The 24,465-nt window shown below is 46.0% G+C and overlaps 1 protein-coding gene across 1 annotated transcript in view; it reads right to left on the bottom strand.

Moving 5' to 3' along the window:
- HMCN1 (hemicentin 1) overlaps positions 1-24,465 on the bottom strand; it is a 286,626-nt gene that overhangs the window by 73,238 nt on the left and 188,923 nt on the right. The window contains exons 53-64 of the mRNA XM_033151379.1: positions 22,730-22,880; positions 21,650-21,850; positions 19,250-19,363; positions 16,238-16,425; positions 15,156-15,252; positions 11,705-11,866; positions 10,227-10,340; positions 9,242-9,444; positions 7,258-7,339; positions 5,244-5,375; positions 2,639-2,788; positions 1,702-1,861 (exon numbers count right to left, since the gene is read on the bottom strand). Coding sequence (XP_033007270.1) covers positions 1,702-1,861; positions 2,639-2,788; positions 5,244-5,375; positions 7,258-7,339; positions 9,242-9,444; positions 10,227-10,340; positions 11,705-11,866; positions 15,156-15,252; positions 16,238-16,425; positions 19,250-19,363; positions 21,650-21,850; positions 22,730-22,880 — 1,754 coding nt within the window. The remainder of the gene's footprint in view (positions 1-1,701; positions 1,862-2,638; positions 2,789-5,243; positions 5,376-7,257; positions 7,340-9,241; positions 9,445-10,226; positions 10,341-11,704; positions 11,867-15,155; positions 15,253-16,237; positions 16,426-19,249; positions 19,364-21,649; positions 21,851-22,729; positions 22,881-24,465) is intronic.

Here is a 24,465-nt window from a genome sequence, read left to right as displayed (position 1 = left end):
TATATTCTGGCGTATAAGACTACTTTTTAATCCAGGAAAATCTTCTCAAAAGTTGGGGGTCGTCTTATACGCCGGGTGGAGAATCTGCAGTAGAGTATATCTCAAACTCTATATTTTAACTGGAAAAGTTGGGGGTCGTCTTATACGCCCAGTCGTGTTATACGCCGGAAAATACGGTACCTTAGCCATCCTTATAGCAGAGAAGAGTGAGCCAGTTTGTCCTTCTGTTCATGCTAGCTATCAGAATTAAGTGTGAGAAACAGAGATATAAGAAGTAGGGAAGCTGAGAAGGGGAGCAGGGTTTGTTAGCCCAAAAATGGAAAACTTAAGGTGACAGAATATGCACAACTCGCAGACTTAACATACACAAGAAGAGAACAAGAAGAACATACTTTTAGAGAAGGTTGGAAAACGTTTACCGCATATAGGGGAAATAATTGTGTGCGGCTGAAAACGCTGGCAAGCATTAAGATAAATTCAACAGTGTGAACAAGTTTTGATGGATGCAATAATGGAATACTGAATGGTATATTTTTTGTAAAATACGCAGGGATTTATGATATGTAAAATGAACCATGGAAAGAGAAGAAGGGAAGTCACTGATACCTTAAGGATGTAAAACGAGTGTTTTAAATTGTAAAACATAAAATTTAGTAAAATTATATTTTTTTAATAAAAAAAAGCGAGAGAAAGGGAGACAGGGGGACCGAAGAAAGGAAGATTGTGCCCAGATTAAAAGCAGCAGAAAGAAGCATCAGAGAAAGAAGAATGTAAAACAGGTTAGTTGGTTTGCAAGAGGGAAGTTACCGTATATACTCGAGTATAAGCCGACCCAAATATAAGCCGAGGCACCTAATTTTCCTATAAAAACCTGGGAAAACTTATTGACTTGAGTATAAGCCGGTTCACCTTTGCCGCTGTGGAGGAGGAGGAGGAGGAATGAGCAGCCCAAAAGCAGCCCTTTGGGCTGCTCCTTCCTCTTCCTCCTTTGCCACTGTGGAGCTCACCCCATCACATTCTTCTGATCGGCAAGCCCTAGGGCTCTGTGGTTTAACCCACAGCGCAATGTTCCCTTGTGTTATACAGAGAAGGCTGGGATCCTGTCCTGTTTAAGCAGGAGCCAGGAAAAGTGAGCACCTGTGGGGTTTTAATACTTCCTTAACTGATAGGCTTTCTGCCTTCTGGGGTCTAAAGTTTGCATTTATGTGAGCAGTTCAGGAATGGAACAAGCTGCCTGGGGAGAGTAAAGAACCGCCGTTCTTGTACGCTTCTTAAGGAATGGTTGACTGGGGTGAGTAGGCGGCAGTGGCACGAGCGGAGAGAAAGGGCTTCTTTCTCGCTGCCCCCCACCACCTGCCTCACTCGCGTATATGCCGAGGGCAGCTTTTTCAGCACAAAAAATGTGCTGAAAAACTAGGCTTATACTCAAGTATATACAGTAGAACAAAATAGGCCAACTTTAATACCTTGTGATGAGATGGGCTCTTTGGGGCAAAAAGCAGTGCTTTTGTTCTAGAGAAAAAGGTGCTGGTACTGCGTACTCTTGAATACTCCCAGAAAAAAAAGCACTGGCCTTCCCACTATCCTGGCATTCCCCCATATATCTTCCCTTCTGTGTTTCCTCGCCTCTATTCCCCTTCTCTGTTTTAATTCCTGCTCAGACTCTGGCTTGCTTCAGAATAAGAAAATGCAACACTTAACCTTATCCGTTGGGATTCACCGCCACTAACTGGTTTTCCATCTTTCAGCCACTGAATTGTAGGTGCAGGAATTCCATGGGCCTTACAGGAAAGCTGGATGTTTTCCCCAAGGATGACGCTGACTTCACTTGGCATTTCCGAGCCGGCAATATCTGGAGGAACTTTAAGATGGGAGAAATGTGTATTAGTAATACAGTGGTACCTCGACTTACGAATTTAATCCGTTCCGAATGCACATTCGTAGGTTGAAAAATTTGTAAGTCGAAAAAAGCGATTTCCCCATAGGAATGCATTGGAAAAGAAAAATTCGGAAAAAATTGTAAGTCGAGTAAACCGCATCTAAAATTCGTAAGTAGAGTAAACCCCATCTAAAACCGCCAATGGATGTCCTTCGGATGTCGAAAAATTCATAGGCGTGCGGGCACTTTTTTCATTCGTAAGTCGAAAAATTCGTATGTTGAGTAATTCGTAAGTTGAGGTACCACTGTACCTCCATGTGAGTCCAGGTGTTGATGGACTTCAACTCCCATCAGCCCCTGTGAGCATGGACAGCATGGGATGATGGGAGTTGTCGTTGAACAATACCTGGAGAGCACAAACCCTGGCAACCCCTGGGTTAAGCACATCTGCCACCCTAAAGGTCTGCCAATGTTTGTACAAGTACTGAAGTCCAGTAGAACATATCAACACCATTAACCACCATGTCATTCTGCTTTTTCCAACTCCTGCTCAAAATTGCCGGTTGCTGCTGGAGGGGAGGAATGTGAAATGTCATGGTGTCAGGGTACAGCGAAGTTGTACCATGGGTGGTATTCAACAAACATATTTAGGGGGCAAACGGGGGGGGGGTAGAGAGAGGGAGAGCATTCCTTGTGCTTATGGAACATTCCCTAAGTGTTACATTGGACACAAGCCAATAGGAGAGTACACACACATACCTTGAACAGAAAGAACGTAAAATTTCTGAGCTTTGCCTTCTACGTTTGAAGCAATGCAGGAATAGTTCCCGTTATCCGAATGCTGAGACCTGGCAATTTGCAGCTTGCTGCCTCCTGACAAAATGTGCATTTCGAGGGATGCAGAGTTTTCTAAAAGCAGGGAAACAAGAAGAAATCAGGCCGCAGAAGTTTCGGTTTGTTATAAACCGGATCATTCTCACCTCAAACTTGTAAACCCATTTCTAAAAAATAAAACAACCAGCCACCATATACCTATACTTAATTAGGGAACGGGAACAAAAGGCACATATGCCCCATTTGGTTCACCCAGCTTTCCTCCTCACCCAGCCCCCTTAATCTTGGCACAACAGGCCAGCGGGTGAGTCCCCAATCTTGGAATGACAGGCTAGGGAAAGTCACCTACAGTCTATGGTCCTTTCACTATTCTTGGTGTTAGGTGAGTCAACTGACTTTGAGGTCGTATCCAGTGCTCTCTCTGACACTTAACTGAACACTGCTGACTCAGGGGCCCTGAATTAATAGGTAGCAATCCATTATTTACTCTCTTTGCCATGTCACAAAATGGCACCCATTTCCACCATTTGAGAAATCCAGCTTTCGAACAAGTTCTGATTACTTGCAATAGTGATTACCGGTACTTTAAAATAGAAGAGAAGGAGTTTCATACTACGAGAACAGTTGAGGAAATTGTCTTGTGGGCCTCCCTGTGAACAAAGATTAGACTGTGGCTTTGTGTGGGGAGCATCAAATCACATTTCACTATGCACAATTTGAGAGAGCAACTGTTTCTCCCTTGAGAGCTGCATTCCCTCAGAGCCTCAGAGGACAATAGTTGAGGGGTGCGTGCTACAGTGGGTTGGGCTACAGCTGCCACACTCTTATAAGATCACCACCATTTCACACCGTTGTTGTTGTTGTTAAATTTAGTCTCCTTCTTTGGCGATCACTCGTAGCCAAGTAAGATTGTCTTCCTTGAACATGGTTTTAACAGTGAGTCTGTAAAGTGACTGGGGAGGCCAATTCTGGATACACACATCCTTCCACAGTGGGACATAGGTTTCCAGGTGGGAGTTGATCACAGTGAGGGTTTGCCAAGCGTGCCTTCCTCTTGGCACGTTTCTCCCTTTCATTCTGATTTCGAGCGTCTTCAAAACCCACAACACCTTTGGTAAAGGCTGTTCTCCAATTAGAGTGCTGGCAGGCCAGTGTTTCCCAGTTAGTGTTTATACTACTTTTTTTTAGATCTGCTTTGAGAGAGTCTTTGAACCTCTCTTGTTGACCATCAGCATTACACTTTCCATTTTTAAGTTCGGAATAGAGTACCGGTAGTTGCTTTGGAAGACGATAATCAGGCATCCAAACAACATGACCAGTCCAATGAAGTTGATGTTGAAGAATCATTGCTTCAAGAATGGTATCATTGCTTCTTCCAGTACACTGCCATTAGTTTGCTTGTCTTCCCAAATGATGTGTATGTTTTACCTCCACCTGTGTTCAGCCTTTATATTTGTAAATAAACTCAAATATACTCATCTAGGAGAAGTGATGTGTAAAATTTAATACTAATTCAATTAGTATACTGCTCTTCACCTATAGATCTCAGGGGTATTCCCAGCATAAAAATACGTTGTTTTTTCCTCTTACACACCCTGTACCCATCCACATACACACACAACTTTTCTCTTTCTTTATCTCTCTCTTATGCACCCAGACACACATGAACACCTTTTAAAAGCAGCGCTCTCTCCCTCTCTCCTGGGGTGCTGCCAGGATAGGGAAGATATATGAAAACTTTCAAAAGGCTATTTTCTTCCTTCTAATATAGGTTTTTAAAAATAAAATAACAATTGATATAGTTTATCTGCTGGGAGGGAGAGGCTTCCCAGAGAGTTCTTTTGCTCTTCCTAGTTCCCGCACTCTATGGTCTCTCTCTTTCTCCAAATTATTAGAGAAAAGCCATAAAACCTAGAGGCTAGAGCACTGAAAGACACCCCCCAATTGCCTGTCTTCCTGTCTCTTTTGCTGACTGTAGCTCAGTAAGAAACTGGGTCATCTCTGGAAGCCATATTCAAGAACCCCGAGAGTCACCCCCACTGTAGCCAAACACAACTGCTTTATTAGAATCCTAGAATCCTAGAGTTGGAAGAGACCACAAGGGCCATCCAGTCCAACCCCCTGCCAAGCAGGAAACACCATCAAAGCATTCCTGACAGATGGCTGTCAAGCCTCCGCTTAAAGACCTCCAAAGAAGGAGACTCCACCACACTCCTTGGTAGCAAATTCCACTGCCGAACAGCTCTCACTGTCAGGAAGTTCTTCCTAATGTTTAGGTGGAATCTTCTTTCTTGTAGTTTGAATCCATTGCTCCATGTCCGCTTCTCTGGAGCAGCAGAAAACAACCTTTCTCCCTCCTCTATATGACATCCTTTTATATATTTGAACATGGCTATCATATCACCCCATAACCTTCTCTTCTCCAGGCTAAACATACCCAGCTCCCTAAGCCATTTCAAAAATTTTCATTTCAAATCTTGTCTGACCATTTAAAATGACTAATGGCTATGGAAGCTGCAGAACGTATTACCAAGGGGCTTCCCGTCCTTAAGCCACGTTATCGTCGGTGGAGGAATTCCAGTAGCATCACACGTAAAGGTCACAGGGTTACTGATGGTTTCATTGATCCACTCCAGGTCAGGGCCTTCAATGCTGGGGGGCACTGTGAATGAGAACAATGGTAAGACACATGCACGTAATCACCCAAAAGGCTCATCCGGGAGAGTGAGATGCTCTGGCTGGGGACCCCACGCTTTGCCCCCCTTTCTCTCTCCAGCCAGCCACAGCTTCCTGTTATGAAATTATCATAAGCTGCAGAGGGAGATTGTTTGTTTCCCCAGCTACATGTGACTGGCTGATTAGATTATCTGTCTGGAAACTGTATAAAAGGCTCCCTTTTCTTTAGAAGCTGCAGAAATGTGAGTTGAACCCCATAAAAACAGAGCTTTTCCTCTTTGCTTTTCACCCTTTGCAAAAGGAGCTTTGCTTTTCCCCCTTTGCAAAAAAACTGCAAAACTTTTAGCTGATCCTCAAAAACCAGGGCTTTTCCCTTTGCAAAAAAAGCTGCAAAACTTTTAGCTGATCCTCAAAAAAAAAACAGGACTTTTAGAGGAGGAAAACCAGAAAAAAAATTCTTGTTTCCTCCTCTAAAAATGAGGTGCGCTCTATGGTCTGGTGCACCCTATGGAGCGAAAAATACAGTAATTAAGGAGCCCCCCCCCATGCACAGCAAAGTAGGTCGATTAACTATATCTAATATGGGTTGGTCTGTTGGTTTAAGTCTGTTGACCTTTTACCCGGTGGCCGGCATTGTGGCCAGGCAGCCGAGCCTCAACAGTTTCCCGGTGTAGGGTGGGGAGATACGCTGCCTTCCTCATTAAGTCACGGCCGGCCGTGTCATCCGTGCTGGTTGTCAGCCCCAGCCGATCAGCTGGCAAGGTGGGTGTAGCCGCGGGCAATTTAATCACTGCACGGCCGGCCGGCCAGGTCTTCCTAGCCTCTTCGTTGGATCACCTTACTCAGCCACCCTCTTTTCATGCTTTGCTCTGATATGGCCTTGCTATGGGAATTGTCGGTCGGCAAACTGGCACCGGCCATTTGGTATTCGCCTACCTAGTATCAATCACAACTTTTGTGAGGATAGGCATTGGGTAAGCCTTTGTTTGGTTGGAGGGGAGCTTGTTGCCGTCGCCAGCCCCTCCTCAGTAAGAGTATCCTGTTAAAGGGATCCGGGGTGGGAATCCTGTCCGAAGCCTGGACATGGGTTAGGGCGATGGCACAGCCCTTACGGGGACCCCTCATGGTGCCACTATCTGATGTAAGTCATAGGGCGCCCCCTATCAGTGGTTTACCCTTCTGTGGACTCCCTGCAGGCGGGCAGGAGTCAAGATATAGCCTGGCTTCACCCCAATGCCTAAGCCAAACCGCTCACATCTGTAACCAATGAAGTTGTGGCCTCTTTGAGTCCATAAACCAAAATACTCTGTGTCAGTGTGTTTTATTGTTCTCCTGGGAACTTTGGGGCTTGGGTTCCTTGGCACGCAAGTCACTAAAACAGGGGTCAGCTAACGTTTTCCACAGGAGGCCAGTACACTGTCCCTCAGACCATATGGGGGGCCGGACTATATTTTTGGGGGGGAAATCCCCCCCCACACACTGACTCTCCCTCCCTTCTCCACAGCACCAGAAAAGCCCCAGTGGCTGCTTACTTGTGCCTTGCGAGCAGCAGGGGTTGGCGGTGGCGGCGGAGGGACGATGAGCAGCGCGAAAGGGCTGGCTCCGGAGAGGGGCTGCTTAAAATGGCGCTCAGCCAACCACAGCTCACCAAAGCCCAGCCCCCTCCCTCCTCTAGGCAGGGTGGAGAGAACCCAGGAGGAGGGAGGGAGGAGGTGTGTGTGAGGGAGGGGGGAACTGGTGCAACCCAAACGATGAGAATCCCCATGCCGACACATGTGGCGATTCCCGGAACGTCCGCAGGCCGGATCCAGCACCCGGGCTTTAGTTTGCCGAACCGTGCACTAAAGGTTAACACAGTATAAGCTTACCATGAACGTTAAGATGGAAATTTTTATCATCTCGTCCTGCAATATTTATGGCTTTACATACATACTGGCCTGTATCAGACACCTGAGAATACAAGAAGAAAAAGGATATGCAAGCCACTTTCCTAATTAACAGCTTCAAATTTTCAAATACAAACCCCCCATCTTGCTAACAGGATACTGGAATAACAACCACCATATTGGATACTCAGGGCTCATGCATCACCTTGGGGTGGGGTGGGGAGAATACAATTTTTAAACATGGGCCCTTCAAAAACACACACCACGATCTCATCCTAAGCATACTATCTCAGGCACCATGAGAGAACAGTTTCTATTTTAATTCTGAATTCACATCTTCTACGTTTCTGAAATTTCACCACGGCACACACTAAGGCTTTTCTACCATGACCCTAACTTCATCCCTGCTCTGACTATTTGGTAATTTTTTAGTTGGTCCTAATGAGGATATTCTCCTGCAGATTTTTTAAAAAAATTATTGTTCTGATGGGCTGATTCAGTTGCAAACGTTTAAAGTTCCCTTTAAAGCTTTATTTTCTTGTTTGCTTTTAAGGCAAAAAGGCGAACACTTCTTTTTTCAATCCATGCTCTTGTTTCTGAATAGGAAAGCAAACCGGCTGCAAAAATTAGCTGGTATACCAAGGTGAAATATGCATAAAATCAGCTATTTACATTTCCCCATGTATGCCCATGACTACTGACCATGACAATTTATTCAAATATGCAACTGGCCAATACAGGCAAGTGGGGAAGGGAATGAAACTTATCTTCTGTGGTCTGCCAATTAATGAGTGTGTAAAAGAGGCTCTGCTTACAACCCTCAAACTATAGAAAGGGCTTTGAGGCTGGATGGTTGGTTTCCCCGCCCCCATCATCTCTTCCTTTATCACTCTGCTCCAATGTACAGTGGAACCTTGTGTTATGTACCGTCCTCCTTATGAACACTTCAAGTAACGAGCTCCGCTAACCCAGAAGTAGATGCCCCTTGTTGCGAACTTTGCCTCAGGATGCGAATGGAAGTCGCGGCACGGCGGCAGTGGGAGGCGCCATTAGCAAAAGCGCGCCTCATGTTAAGAACGGTTTCAGATTACAAACAGACCTCTGGAACGGATTAAGTTCGTAATTGGACGTACCACTGTATGGCTATTTTTGCATTTAGCATATGTCAATTGAAGACTGTACGGGAAATGCAAAGGGACGCAGGTGGCGCTGTGGTCTAAACCACAGAGCCTAGGGCTTGCCGATCAGAAGGTCGGCGGTTCGAATCCCCGCGATGGGGTGAGCTCCCGTTGCTCGGTCCCTGCTCCTGCCAACCTAGCAGTTCGAAAGCACGTCAAAGTGCAAGTAGATAAATAGGTACCGCTCCAGCGGGAAGGGAAACGGCGTTTCCGTGTGCTGCTCTGGTTCGCCAGAAGCGGCTTAGTCATCCTGGCCACATGACCCGGAAGCTGTACACCAGCTCCCTCGGCCAGTAACGCGAGATGAGTGCACAACCCCAGAGTCGGACACGACTGGACCTAATGGTCAGGGGTCCCTTTACCTTTACCTTTATGGGAAATGCATCCAGAAGACAAAATTTATTTCGAGCAGTTAGTGATCTGCATGTAGCCAGTCTGGCAAGCTACACAGGCTATCTATATAAAACTGGACAGGTTTGACCGAGTTTCTCTGAAGCTCGTGCACGGACTGATCGGCCGCAGGGCTGCGCAAACAGAAGCTACCTCGGGGAGTCACTTCGCCGCTTCTTGGGGGCTTCCAAGTGGCAGATTGAAGTGCTTGCTTGGTATGTATACATTGCTTGCTGTCTTAAAATAAAACCTTTGATCTTCTCACTCACTTATGTATTTTGTATTGCTTCTGAATCTCTCATTTTAAAAGAACCACCTTGCCTTCGGCAAGACGAAGACCTAATTCATGTTATAAAAAATGGGCTGCCAGTTTTCTTTGAAAAGCAGAATAGCATTACCTCAGCAGCTTTAATATGAAGCATCTGCCCATCAGCTACGACCCCCATGTTAGATGAGGCTGCAACCATCCGCCCATTCTTGTACCAGCTGATGACAGGAGGTGGAACGGCATTGGATTCGCATTCTAAGGTCACTGGAGTTCCCACTCGCACGTTCACGACGGCAAGCGCTGCTCCGCTGTGGTCTTTTATGCTGGGAGGGACTTAGTGGGAGGGAATATAAGCAATGTTATTTCCTTGGCTTCCACCAGAAGGAAGAATTGCTACCTTAAAGAGGAATAAATGATGATGATGATGATGATAATTTATTCATACCCTGCCCATCTGGCTGGGTTTACCAACAAAATATTAAAAATAGAATCAAACATTAAAAACTTCCCTAAATAGGGCTGCCTTCAGATGTCTCCTAAAAGTCGTATACAGTGGTATCTTGGTTTAAGAACACCTCAGTTTATGAACAACTTGGATTAAGAATGCTGCAAACCCGGAAGTAGGTGTTTTGGTTTGTGAACTTTGCCTTGGAAGCAGAACATGTTTCTCTTCCTTTTGAGTGTAAATTGAGTCCCCTACTGCTATGGGAAAGTATGCCTTGGTTTAAGAATGCTTTGGTTTAAGAACGGACTTCCGGAACGGATTAAGTTCGTAAACCGAGGTACCACTGTAGTTGTTTATTTCCTTGACCTCTGATGGGAGGGCGTTCCACAGGGCGGGTGCCACTACCAAGAAGGGCTTCTGCCTGGTTCCCTGTAGCTTCATTTCTCGCAGTGAGGGAACCGCCAGAAGGCCCTCGGAGCTGGACCTCCGTGTCCGGGCTGAACGATGGGGGTGGAGACACTCTTTCAGGTATACTGGACTGAGGCCTTTTAGGGCTTTCAAGGTGAACACCAACACTCTGAATTGTGCTCAGAAACATACTCGGAATGATTAGACATTAACATTTCCCCCACTGTTGATATTATTTCATTTTAAACCTGCAGAAACACACCATAAACAGTAAGGAAGCTCTTTCTCCTGCTTTCTCCAGCGCTGTTTCTGGCTATGCAGACATATTCTCCGCCGTCGGACAGGCGAGCCCTAGGAATCTGCAGTGTGCGGCCCCCTGAAATGATAACAAAGTTGACAGAGCTGTTCAGACGGGTTATCAGATCACCACTGCTTGAACAGAATTTTACGAAAGTTTCATGTTGAACTGCAACAGGGGCAAAAGAGAGGGGGGGTATGTTTTTAAAAGAGAGATGGAGAGAGATTCATGACAGATGCCATTGCTGCCTATGTGTTGCACACTGATATTAGTGTTGATGTTTTTTTAGTTCACAGGCTTTGAAGTTGTTGTTTGTCCACCACCCAATGAGCCAGACAGACAGCCCATCCGCCTTATCCCATTCCCTGACAGTGGCCAGGCCACGCTGTGCCCAGGGCTGGCGCGTCCATTTAGGCGAACTAGGCAATTGCCTAGGGCGCCAAAATGGAGGGGGCGCTGGCCAAGTGGCCAGGCTTGGGCGGGACGGGCTAGCAGCAGCTTCTCCGCTGTAGCGGAGAGGTGCTGCTTGTCCCCTACACCACCCCTGGCTCCCACTAAAGCAGGCTTTGGCGGTGGCGGGGTGGGCGAGCAGCAGCTCTCCGCTACAGCGGAGAAACTGCTGCTTGCCTCTCCACCCCCCACCTCCCGCTAAAGCAGGCTTTGGGGGGGCGGGGGGTGCCAGAATGTGGTTCACCTAGGGCACAAGGAGCCCTATCACCGGTCCTGACTGTGCATGCACTGCCCCTCAGCCACGCACACGTGGGCTTGCAGAGACCACATCCGTACATCCATGCACCCCAGGCTTCTTCTTTTCCCTTCCCTTCCAGGCCCACCGAAAGCTCTGGGCCCTGCCCCAAAGGGTGAGAAGGCAGCGTGTGTTTGAGACAGTCAGGCAACTGTGTCGTGGGTGCCACCGATGCTTTGCCCTGTTGTGGGCATTGCAAGATTTGAAGGGAGGAGGGTTACCAGTACTACGTACAGGCACGTACCTCCAGAAAAAAGCACTGTAACAGTGAAGAATGTCAAGATTTCCAATAATAAGTGAGAAAAACAACCCTAAAAATTGTCACATGCACACCAATGGCCATCGGTGACTTCCTTGTTGTGTTACTGGGATAGAGGGCAGACTCTGTTCTAACAAAAAGAACCAGTTAACAAGAAAGCAACGTTAGCTCATCGACTCTTCCAAATAATTATAAACTTCCTTCCAGTTCCTTGAAAGGTTTAAGGTGTCTGTGCTTTTCTTCAAATGATATCATTTTACATACACATGATATGCCAAATGTATTACTGCCACTGCAGGGACCGATGAAGAAAAACACACTGAACATAAATTTGGCCCATCAACTTTCCTTGTCAGTTTTGACAAGGTCCTGGGAAAAGAAGTGGAATCACTTGATATGGGGCGGGGGGGAATATCCACCAGTGAAGAGTTTGCTCACCTGGCACTATAAGAGAGTTTGTGTTCAAGCTGATGGGTTTTCCATTCTTGAGCCAACTGAGATCAGGAGGTGGGAAGCCAGTGACCTCACAGGTCAAGGAGATGAAGTTATTCACCACAACAGTCAAATTCTCAGGATTCATGCCAACAATACTCGGAGGAACTGTCAAAAGATGCACAAGCCCAAATTTTATACACTTGCCAGGAAAACCACACTAAGTTTCACTAAGCGAATGGAAAGTAAAATATTCACAGGGTCTTTTCCTACCATAATACTGGAAACCACCTTGTGCAGGAGGAAAGCCCATAATTGTGTTCCTTTGTTTGTTTGTTTGTTTGTTTGTTTGTTTGTTTGTTTACCAAGGGAAATATGTCCAGTGCCAGCACACCCATGAGGCAAGGTGGGGCAACTGCCTCAGGCGGCAGAATCCACAAGGGTGGCAGACCCCCCCCCCCATGTAGATCTTTATTCCCCCTTGTTTCTTTTCTTTTTTAAAAAGTATTTTTATTGAAGATTTTCTTGATTTACAAAGGTGCGTGCAATGTCTCTCTCGTATTTTTTCCATGTAACCTTTTTACAAATCAGTTTCGTTTGTCGAGACATTAGGAAGAAAAGGGGGAAAGAGGTGGGTGGGATGGGGAGATGGGAGGGGTGGGGGTGACAATGTTTCTATTTTACTTAATATATGTGGGGTTTGGTGTCAGTGGTTGGTGCAGGTTCTCTGTTGTTCGCTTGTGCTCCAGTGTGGTGTAGTGGTTAAGAGCGGTAGACTCATAATCTGGTGAACCGGGTTCACGTCTCCACTCCTCCACATGCAGCTGCTGGGAGACCTTGGGCTAGTCACACTTCTCTGAAGTCTCTCAGCCCCACTCACCTCACAGAGTGTTTGTTGTGGGGGAGGAAGGGAAAGGAGAATGTTAGCCGCTTTGGGACTCCTTCGGGTAGTGATAAAGCGGGATATCAAATCCAAACTTTTCTTCTTCTTCTTCTTTGTTGGTGAGAGAGGTCGGGGTTGGCGTAGGGTGTGATTGTATTCCCCCTTGTTTCTGACACAGATTTTCATTCACCCCCTTCTTCCTTCGTGGGAAGGTGGGTGCCATTTTGTGATTCGCCTCAGGTGCCAAAATGTCTTGGGCCGGCCCTGGCTATGCCTACACACTCACACTTGCCACACCAGAAGTGGCTGCAGCGGTGAGCAGCTTTTGTGGCCACTCAGGGAATGAGGAGGCCTAGCAAAGATTAGGATAGTGAAGGCAGGAAGAAGAACAGAACATGAGCAAGAGTTTCAAACAGATGGTTTTTGTTTTTGTTTTTTGCTATTTTGTACATGGAGAAAAAAACATACTTTGGTACTGACTGAAAGCAGAGAGCAAAATAAAGAGTCGAAGAGAAAACCAGGGGCAGTAAGCTTGTCAATGGTTATGGAGAGGGTTTAAATAGTTCAGTCTTTGACATGTTCAATTTGAGATGGTGAGACAACCAAATGGATAAATCAGGCAGACAAGCAGAGATGTAGAACTAGACGGAGGGGGGAAGATCTTGGGTAAAGAGATATAGCTGCGGACCATCAAAATATATTAGGTACTGAAAGGAATGGGAACTGATGAGGTTACATAAGGCAACCAAGAGGTGTGGACAGAAAATATCAGGAAATCAACAACCAAACCCACAGAGCCTTGGAAATGCACCGCAATTTTCTGAACACAGCATGCATTCTGCTTTAATTCTCAAGCAATGCTGCCTTGCTTTATGCCCCATTTAATATTAGGAAAGTAGCCATTGTTTTTAAAAGCAGGAAGAAATGGCAGGAAATGCTTCACATCTTGGCGCTGAAGGGAAATAACTCATGCTAGTGAAGAACTATGTTTTTTGCATCAGAAAGAGGCACAAACTGGGTGGGCCTTCTCATAAAGATCCCCAGCACTGTTTTTCAAGGGAAGTCCCAGCCAAGGATTAATTTCCCACATAGTTTTTTAAGAGAAAGATGGAGCTAAACTAAAGGGATCGTGTCACCTGAAATGACAGACAGGCCTTTAAAAAACAACAACATGGAGTTCACAGTTGACAAGAAACATTAAGGGCAAACCAGATGCTGTGTTAAATGCATAAATTTACTTCCCCTTCCCCTTCTCCTCCTCCTGTGCATTCATGAGGAAGAGCTGGGAAGCTTTTGTTTCTGTTTTTAATAAACAGAAGCTTTTAATAACAAAATAAATAAATAAATTCTTTCCAGTAGCACCTTAGAGACCAACAAAGTTTTTTCTTGGTAACTTAGTTGGTCTCTAAGCTTAGTTGGTCTCTAAGCTTAGTTGGTCTCTAAGGTGCTACTGGAAAGAATTTTTGTTGTTGTTGTTGTTTTGACTATGGCAGACCAACATGGCTACCCACCTGTAACTGGAAGCTTTTTATGTTCTCCAAACCCAACAAAGTTCAACCATGGCTTGCTTGAAACAAGTCAAATTTTAACTGTGGTTTATGAAGCTGGCTAATTGTGCATGGAGGCGCACGTCAATTCTGTTTCCAGGGCAGCTATCTACCAGCTCCATCTGGTACGCAGGCTGAGACCCTACCTGCCCGCAGACTGTCTTGCCAGAGTGGTGCATGCTCTGGTTATCTCCCACTTGGACTATTGCAATGCGCTCTACGTGGGGCTGCCTTTGAAGGTGACACAGAAACTACAACTAATCCAGAATGTGGCAGCTAGACTGGTGACTGGGAGTGGCCTCTGAGACCACATAACACCGGTCTTGAAAGACCTACAGTACATTGGCTCCCAGTATGTTTCCAAGCACAATTCAAAGTGTTGGTGCTGACTTTTAAAGCCCTAAATGGCCTCGGCCCAGTATACCTGAAGGAGCGTCTCCACCCCCATCGTTCAGCCCGGACACGGAGGTCCAGCTCCGAGGGCCTTCTGGCGGTTCCCTCACTGCGAGAAATGAAGCTACAGGGAACCAGGCAGAGGGTCTTCTCGGTAGTGGCACCCGCCCCGTGGAACGCCCTCCCATCAGATGTCAAGGAAATAGAGAACTATCTGACTTTTAGAAGACATCTGAGGGCAGCCCTGTTTAGGGAAGTTTTTAATGTTTGATGTTTTATCGTGTTTTTAATGTTCTTTTGGGAGCCACCCAAAGTGGCTGGGGAATTAATTAATTAATAATATTCAAGCAAACCACAATTAATCAAGATAAATCACAGTTTAGGATTTAAGCATAACACTAAGCTGTGGTAAACTGAAATAGAAAGTGAGTTTTTCCAATCTCTTCCTGTGAGCCATGCTGCTGGAGAGGAGCAGAGAGAGGAATATGCACACCCGAGGCTTTCCCGCCACAATAAAACCATAGTTTATCACGACATCCAAACACAGTAAATAAAACATAGGAACAGATTTTTTTTGGCAACTGCTATTTATATGAATATAATCAGTCAGCATCTTAGAAAACAGATATCTTACCATGAACGTTAAGATTAAAATATTTTTTGGCACTTCCTGCAGTGTTCTCCACAGTACAGACATACCTGCCCGTGTCTGTTATTTGGGAACTGAGGATCTAGAGGGAGAAGATTGAAACATTGAAACAAGACATTTATTCTAAATTAATAATGTCTAGTCAAATATCTATGCTGCTTCATGCACCCCAACTAAATGATCAATATCGGTTATAGCTATTACTACTTTGTATCGTAACTTTATCCTCATCACATGGTCATTTGCCTGCTGTGGTCACCACTTAGTAAGCTGTGTTTGTAGATGCTATATTCCATGTATTTTCTAGCATGCCCTGGCTTATTAAAATGTACACTGACAGAAGGAGGAGCTATGAAAGAAGGATGAATATAATTCAAACACTAATTGTTGGGGGAAATCACACCATTTCTGAAAAGATGTAATAGCACTGAGTTAAGCACGGTGAAAGGGAACAGGAACTGCCCAGAGGAATCAAACACCATTTATATAAGGAGCGCTTAAGAATATTAAGGAATTCTATCTTACGGTCGGGACCCAGGTGGCGCTGTGGGTTAAACCACAGAGTCTAGGGCTTGCTCATCAGAAGGTTGGCGGTTCAAATCCCTGCCATGGGGTGAGCTCCCGTTGCTCGGTCCCAGTTCCTGCCCACCTAGCAGTTCGAAAGCACGTCAAAGTGCAAGTAGATAAATAGGGACCGCTCCAGCGGGAAGGTAAATGCCGTTTCCATGCGCTGCTCTGGTTCGCCAGAAGCGGCTTTGTCATGCTGGCCACATGACCCGGAAGCTGTCTGTGGACAAACGCCGGCTCCCTCGGCCTATAGAGCGGGATGAGCGCCGCAACCCCAGAGTCAGACACGACTGGACCTGATGGTCAGGGGTCCCTTTACCTTTACCTTATCTTACGGTAGGGTAGGCCCACTCAGGAGTTGCTGTCCATAAATGGAAATCCAAGAATCACTACTTGAAAAAGGAAGGTGCTCTATACAAAGCAAATTGCTTCTGAAGCCGGATCTGGTCCACTAGCTACCATTTGGTCATTCCTCTTTTAATTGAAGGGTCTCCACTTACCTGAAGTGTTCTTCCACTGGCTAAGAATTTGTGTTGGGAGTCTTCAACTAAGAGCTGTCCATCTTTCTGCCAGGTTATGCTTGGATTAGGACTGCCATTGGCCACACATTCCATTGCTGCCATGTTGCTTATCAGCACAGTGACCTCTTCAGGCATGTCACCATTGGCTCCATTAATGGATGGTGGCACTAGAATCAATGGAAAATGTCAAGGAGGAAGCGTTTTCTTCATGAAATTTCTAAGCATCATGTCAAGCGTCTCACATATTTGCACATTTCAATGCAGCCTGAGAAGAAGCTGGCAATGGCAAACTATAGCGTGCAATCCAGACATCTTAGAGCCATGGCTTTGAGATGTATAACCCACAGTGAGTTATAATGTAGCATTTGGACTTGAGCCAATTTAGCTCCGCTGAAGCCTGGCCAAAGTGGATTGAGAGTGAAATGCAATCTGGATTTCCGATTAATAACCCAAGATGCTGAATAGTCTTACTGTGCTTAAAGCCGCCATTCATAAGCACTGATCAGGACTTTAAAAAATACTTAAATTCATGTATTTTAGATTTAAGTATATTGCAGAAAAAACTTGGCTGAATATTAAATAACATAATTCAACAGAGGGGGCACCTTTTCAGTGATTAATCTAACACATTTATCAGGGGAACACAGCAGCCCTAGGCCTAACTGACTTTGCTGTTAATTAAAACACCCACACCCACACACCCCTACATGGAAAGGAACTGAAACACAACTCTTTTATTACAAGTAGACAGGGGCGTAGCAAGGGGGGCGGGGGCGGTCCACCCCGGGTTCCATAATGGAGGGAGTGACAAATTATCAAGGAACAATTTTTTTGGGAACAATTACTGCCCTACTAAAAAAATGCCTGCTCCGAAGATCTTATCTTACTATACTAGGGATTATGTAGCTATATATGAAATTTCATGCATATCGGTTAATATCTTGACCCTCCTCCACCAAAATAGCTGTTCACTTGGCTGTTTTCCTATGTCATGAAGGCTGAAATTTCAGTTCAGAGAACACTTACTGTTCCCAACCCTAACCCCGAGGAAGGCCATCTAATTAGACTTTAATTTGATTTTGAGAAGTTTTTAGGAGGTAATTTAATTATTGTTTCATTTTATACCAATGTTACGTATCTGATGTTAGCCACCCTGAGCCCGACTTCGGCCGGGGAGGGTGGGATATAAATAAAAGTTTTTTTAATTATTACTTGTTATTATTCCTTTGTAAGAAAATATGAAATAACATAAAACCATTTTTGCGGGGGGGATCAATGGGGGGGTTGACAAGAAATTTTCCGCACTGGGTACTACCTGACCTTCCCATGCCTCGGGGGGGGGGTTACAAAAAAATTTTTTCCCCAGGTAACAATTTACCTTGCTACGCCCCTGCAAGTAGATACAGAGAATGTTACATGGTCCAGAATACGAGGCATAGATTTGCGTGTTTTAAAAATCCCTGTGAGGTCAGTAACGACTCCAAAGGCATAGGGCTTTGTGAAAAAGCGAAATCGATTTTGAACAATTCTCTCACAAGCCAATCAGATATCCCAGTAGATGAACTAAACAGCAGCATGTTTGTGTCACAAACGCAGAATCAAACAATGGAAAAATAAGCTCATCTAGAGTTTTTGCCTCAGCCATGGCACACTGGGATCTCACACCAGAGTCATTTCTGCAGACCGAGAGCTGGATCTGCACATTCGGAAGAACCGCAAGGCCCAGCCTTCCCTTTCAGTTTCGTTCAGGCGCATTTGGGGTCTTACTGAAAGCCATGCTTGTCGCTGAGAAAATGGTGACTGGTGCCCATTTCGACTGGTAGGGTAGAAGACAGGGATCCCAACAGTAGGTGGCGCAAGAGCCAATGACAGGCGGAGCCAAGTAATTCTAGTTTTGTCCCCTTTCTGCTGGGACTGAGGAGGAAGCTGACAGTCATCTGAAGGCAGACTGCGGTTATGGGGCAGTGCCCCCCATTCACTCTAATGGACCAGCCTCTCCAACTTTGCAGTTTGAATTGTTACATTCCATTTGCTTCATTCTCTCTGGATGTTTACATGGAACAGCCAGGGATTGGGGGCAGGGGCAGGGACAGGGGTAATGATTATGCAGATGACTCGGGGCTTCCCAACCTTGAACGGGCCTGCAGGCGTATTTGGAAATCTAAGATACTGTCATAAGCACCACAAAATGCCTGTTTCACAAAAGAAAATCTTGTGATGCGCAGACAAAAAAACAAAAAGCACACACGGTCCACAAAACGTATTTATAATGGCAGTTTCACTGTACAATGTTAGTTTGCTAGGTTTTATGGTTTATTTTTTAACTACCTTGGGAGATTATTATTTTTTTGCAGCGGAGAGAAGAAGAAGAAGAAGAAGAAGAAGAAGAAGAAGAAGAAGAAGAGGAGGAGGAGGAGGAGGAGTTTGGATTTGATGTTCCGCTTTATCACTACCCGAAGGAGTCTCAAAGCGGCTAACATTCTCCTTTCCCTTCCTCCCCCACAACAAACACTCTGTGAGGTGAGTGGGGCTGAGAGACTTCAGAGAAGTGTGACTAGCCCAAGGTCACCCAGCAGCTGCATGTGGAGGAGCGGAGACGCGAACCCGGTTCACCAGATTACGAGTCTACAGCTCTTAACCACTACACCATACTGGTGTATGGGATAGAGATACCTTCAACAATTGTATTGTATTTTAATATTTGTTGGAAGCCGCCCAGAGTGGCTGGGGAGACCCAGCCAGATGGGCGGGGTACAAATAATAAATTATTATTATTATTATTAGATATAAAAAGGGTGGCAAATGAAGCTCTTGCTTGCCTGGGGTTCTGTTTGCACAACAGACCTTTCAGTTAGAAAGCCTGTTCCTTTTCTGCACTGACGCTCAGGATCCCTTACAACTCTAAGGCTCTTAAAATTTTTACCATGTCCCTTTCCCCACATTAAAAAGGCTAGAGGATGGCTAAAATCGAACAAAGTAAGGTGAGCTCACGAAGCACGCGGACATCATATTGGAGGGAATCCTCCCCAGCTTCGTTTACAGCCACACACGTGTATCGTCCAGCATCTTCACTCTGCGCCCGTGGAATCTGCAGTACACGACCTCCTAGAAAGAACACAAAAATGAACTTTCCGGCATTCTAAACACAAATCTCTCCCAAGACCCACCCACTCACCCATGGCCTATCCTAAAATAAAAGCATGCACCCAATTCCATCCACAGAAGCAGGCATCTGTTTGCAGACATAGCTGAACCTTCATCATGTCTTCCTCCAAAATTAAATTTTATTTACATTTTGGACCTGACTCATTTTGGGATTTTTAAGGAAAGATCACAGTGCTTTGCAACCAAAGAAAACATGAGAAAAAGTGTTTTCATATAATGCATATTGCCGATATAAAAAGTACGCGAGAGCTGGCCAAACACACGCAAAAGTCTTATGGCAGACCCGCAAAGTGCTCAGACTCAGATTCTGCAATGTGTCTGGGGCAAGGAAGCTTCAAGGCTGCACAACAGCCACTGAAAACATCTCTATATGTTTGGACTTGGCATGCAGATGGTACGGGGGGGGGGGAAACAAAAGTAAGGGAGGAACTAATCTCAAAAGTATCCCCCCCATTAGTAAAGGTAAAGGGACCCCTGACCATTAGGTCCAGTCGCGGACGACTCTGGGGTTGCGGTGCTCATCTCGCTTTACTGGCTGAGGGAGCCGGTATACAGCTTCCGAGTCATGTGGCCAGCATGACTAAGCTGCTTCTGGCAAACCAGAGCAGCGCACGGAAACGCCGTTTACCTTCCCGCCAGAGCAGTACCTATTTATCTACTTGCACTTCGACGTGCTTTTGAACTGCTAGGTGAGCAGGAGCAGGGACTGAGCAACGGGAGCTCACCCCATTGCAGGGATTTGAACCGCTGACCTTCTAATCAACAAGCCCTAGGCTCTGTGGTTTAACCCACAGCGCCACCCGCGTCCCTCCCCCAGTTAGTAGAGCGTTTTAATACTAGCGCATTACTTTGAATTCTATCTGCAAGCAAAACAGAGGAACTGTGGGTCACAGAGCACTTCCATAATGTATTTCCTTTAGGAGGCAGGGGGTAATATCTTGCCCTTCCCTGAATTAAACTCCCTACGAAACACCCTATGTATTGCAATTCTTAGTTTTGCGGTTGCCAGTGTCCGTGTGTGTGAATTGGAAGCATATTATCTCTTATTAGCTCACACATAAATTTCTCTACTACAACTCAAGAGTGGTGACGCCACATGAAGCCAAGGACACTGGGGTGGGGTGGGGGAGCTAATATAATTACTGTAACAAAAATAAAGCTAAAAGTGGAAGTGCAAGGTATCTCAGCATGCTGCAGCATTCAATTGTACAGTCGTACTTCGGGTTACATACACTCCGGGTTGCGTACTTTTCGGGTTACGAACTCCGCTAACCCGGAAGCGCAACCCGACGCACACGCAATTTCCACATGCACAGAGCGTTTTCCGTGGTTTTTTCGGTCTGTGCATGCGCAGAACGAATTGTTTGGGTTACGTCCTTTTCGGGTTACGTGCTGTAACCCGGAACGGATTAAGTACGTAACCCGGGGTACCACTGTTGTGATGGCCTGGGATTCAGACTCAGATGCTGAACCTGAGAGATTCCAGCCTGCACAGGATTCCCCGCCTCCAGAACCAGCAGAGCCAGGGCTAGGGCCTGAGTCTGAAGGGTCCTCACCTGTGCTGGATCCTCTGGTGCAGGAATCTGCTGAGTCTGCTCTGGCTCTTGATGGGATGGAGGACCCATTGCCTGCAGGTGCTCCACTCCCAGCCCTGTCAGGAGAAGCTGAGGTTGCCTCTGGGTCAGGTAACCCTCCAGCCTCTCCTGAGCTGCAGAGGCTAAGGACAGAGAGGTGAAGGGAACTGAGTTCCCGCAGGAGGAGTGCTCGCCTCCAAGCCAGGAGAGGCAAGTCTCCAGAGGATCGGGGCCGCCCTATGCCTCGGGGCAGATAAAAGCCGGCCAGCCCCAGCCCCAGGTTGCAGGAGCAACATCGTTGGTGACCAGTACCTGCCAGTGTTCCTGCTTGAAACCTGTCCTGCTTTCCTGCCTGAGCTCCTGACCCGCCCTGGTTCCCTGCTTGCCTACCTGTTCCAGACTTTGCCTGCCTCCCTGCCCTGCACCCAGCTTCAGATACTACGGACTGCCTTCACGTTGCACCTCTGACCATGGACTGGACTTGGACCTTGCCTCTCAGGTGACCCACGGGACCAGCACAACTGTATACCCAAATGATTTCAAACAGTAACCTTAACATAAGATGCCCTTGAAGAAATGCTTTTCTTAAGACTGTTGAGTGGACATTGGCTGGTTATCTTAACTCATAATTGCTAATCTGTTTAATACAGACCTGGAAGGATCAATACTTTATCACTGGAACTCAGAGGGTAACCGTCCTTATACCACGTGAGTACCGGAGGGGGAACAGCATTAGTCTCACAGTACAAAGAAAGAGGATTATTCAGGATCACATCTTTGGCTCCTCCTCCCTGGCCATCCAGCACGTCACCATCTTCCCAGCTTCCAGGCGGCTTTCGGAAATTAGGCGGGACTGTGATACATGACACGGGCGACAGGCAAGCGGAAAAGAATGAGACATTTAATCTTTCCCATTCCCTTCAATTTTTTTCCCCAATGTACCTAACTGCATGCTAGCCACCCATTTTGCTAATAAATAGTACAAGCAATTGCTCTTAACATATTAAGTAAACAGAGGCATATATTGTTGTTGTTGTTCAGTCGTTCAGTCGTGTCCGGCTCTTCGTGACCCCATGGACCAGAGCACGCCAGGCACGCCTATCTTTCACTGCCTCTCGCAGTTTGGCCAAACTCATGTTAGTAGCTTCGAGAACACTGTCCAACCATCTCATCCTCTGTCGTCCCCTTCTCCTTGTGCCCTCCATCTTTCCTAACATCAGGATCTTTTCTAGGGAGTCTTCTCTTCTCATGAGGCGGCCAAAGTACTGGAGCCTCAACTTCAGGATCTGTCCTTCTAATGAGCACTCAGGGCTGATTTCTTTAAGAATAGATAGGTTTGATCTTCTTGCAGTCCATGGGACTCTCAAGAGTCTCCTCCAGCACCATAATTCAAAAGCATCAATTCTTCGGCGATCAGCCTTCTTGATGGTCCAGCTCTCACTTCCGTACATTACTACTGGGAAAACCATAGCTTTAACTATACGGACCTTTGTCGGCAAGGTGGTGTCTTTGTTTTTAAGATGCTGTCTAGGTTTGTCACTGCTTTTCTCCCAAGAAGCAAGCGTCTTCTAATTTCGTGACTGCTGTCACCATCTGCAGTGATCATGGAACCCAAGAAAGTGAAATCTCTCACTGCCTCCATTTCTTCCCCTTCTATTTGCCAGGCATATATGGGGGTTTCCTTATCACCCAAAGAGATGGATAGGCAGGTGGAAATCAAGACCCTTTTTACCTTGGATGTTAACATCAAACTCCAGCTCATCCTCTCCGGCGATATTTGAGGCTATACAACTGTAACGGCCAGTGTCCGATATCTGAGCTGACTTGATCTGCAGAACACGCCCACTTGCTTGGATTGTTATGTGGTCATCTGATGCAATAGGCTGTGATTTAATTATCAAGAAGCGTACATGAGAACTTCATTATTATTTTTAAATGCCCATGAAGGGTTACATGCATAAAACATGCCCATATTTTGTGACCCACAAAAGTCAAACCAGTGACGTGGTTTTTGCACTGGAGCCGCAAAAAAAACAGCCGGCAAGGCTTTGCATCGGAATTAGAGAGCTCAAGATTCAAGTGGCTGGCTAGTGCCTAAGAATGACCATGGGGGAGGTAATTGAAAACATGTTGGGTTCAAATACTATGGGTGGAATTAAACATCTCACTAAGGAGATCGTTGCACATATATATGAACCAAGTGTCTGAAACTGTATGGGAGAGCAATCCTGAAGCCATTCTGACTCTCCTAATGACCCCAAATATTCCTCTGCAGTAAGGGAGGCAAATGGGGAAAGCCTCCCCATTGTCATTTTGCTTGCAAATCCTGTCTTAAGGGCGTATTTTTGTTTGAATAGGGTGAGCCTGTGAGCTGGATTCAGCAACTAAACTTTTAACCACCACAAAGGAATGTCCCGGCTGCCCAGATAATGCAATCAGTGACCATTATCAGGTATCCTGGCAGACAGGATTTCTGCTGTAGACCGTCTCCTTCTGTGATGTATGCATGATGTTTTGGGGGGTGGTCTTGGGCTACAGGGTGGGCAGTTTCAAGAGTCTGTATAAGGGCTTGTTCAGGATTCTCCTCCTTCCTGTGTGTGGTGAGTGGGGACCCTGTTGTAATAGTTGCTTGAATAAAGATCAGTCTTACTAGCCGCTTTGCTTCTCAATATACTCTGGCTGGCCTCTGTTATTTTCTCCTACTGACAGGGAACAAACTTAAAGACTCTATATGGGCTTTGGAATACCCCATAAGGGAAAGGGAGCAGTTTTTTCTTTTAACTGTTGTATTGGGGGGGGGGGGAGGAGAAGAGGGAGCATTTGGTGGGGGTGCAGGGTCTGTACTGGGGGGGGGGGGAGTCCAACCTGGCCCTCATTGGGTTGTATCCAACCAACTTCTACACGGAGTAGAGCTGTTGAACCGAATGCATGAGTCACATCCATTTACTTCAATGGGTCTACTCTGAGTAGCATTAACTACAACCTCATGCTTTTGTGCACCCGGGAACCTGTTCCCCATTTCTCCTCTGCCCTGTGCTTGATATTTGACCTTTCTGTTCTTGCAGTTCTGAGGAGGCAGCAAAAACAGGAGGTTACCTAAACACCTCACGTGCATTTGGGCTGCAAGTTGTGCAGGTCTGAAATAAGTCGTAATCTAACAGTCCATTTTTCCAAGTATTTCCATCTCAGTGTTGAAGCTAATATTATTTCCAGTTTGTTTACTTGCAAATTATTAAGAAGAGAGTCGTTTCAAAAAGGGACCCTATGCTGGTCCCCTCCGCTTTGCCAACAGAAACAAGAATAATATTTCTATTAATGTGCTTCCTCATACGGGGGACTCTTAACTCTTGCCAAAAGACCAGCTCTGGAAAAACTTAGAGCATCCAGTTCTCAGTTGATTGGATTTGCTCTTAGGTCAGTAACCTATAAAATTCTAGGAGCCAAGAGCAATAATCCACATGCCAGTGA

This window comes from Lacerta agilis, chromosome 6 (assembly GCF_009819535.1).
Source record: "Lacerta agilis isolate rLacAgi1 chromosome 6, rLacAgi1.pri, whole genome shotgun sequence".
Classification (NCBI taxonomy): Eukaryota; Metazoa; Chordata; class Lepidosauria; order Squamata; family Lacertidae; genus Lacerta; species Lacerta agilis.
This window is presented reverse-complemented; position numbering and strand designations above follow the sequence as displayed.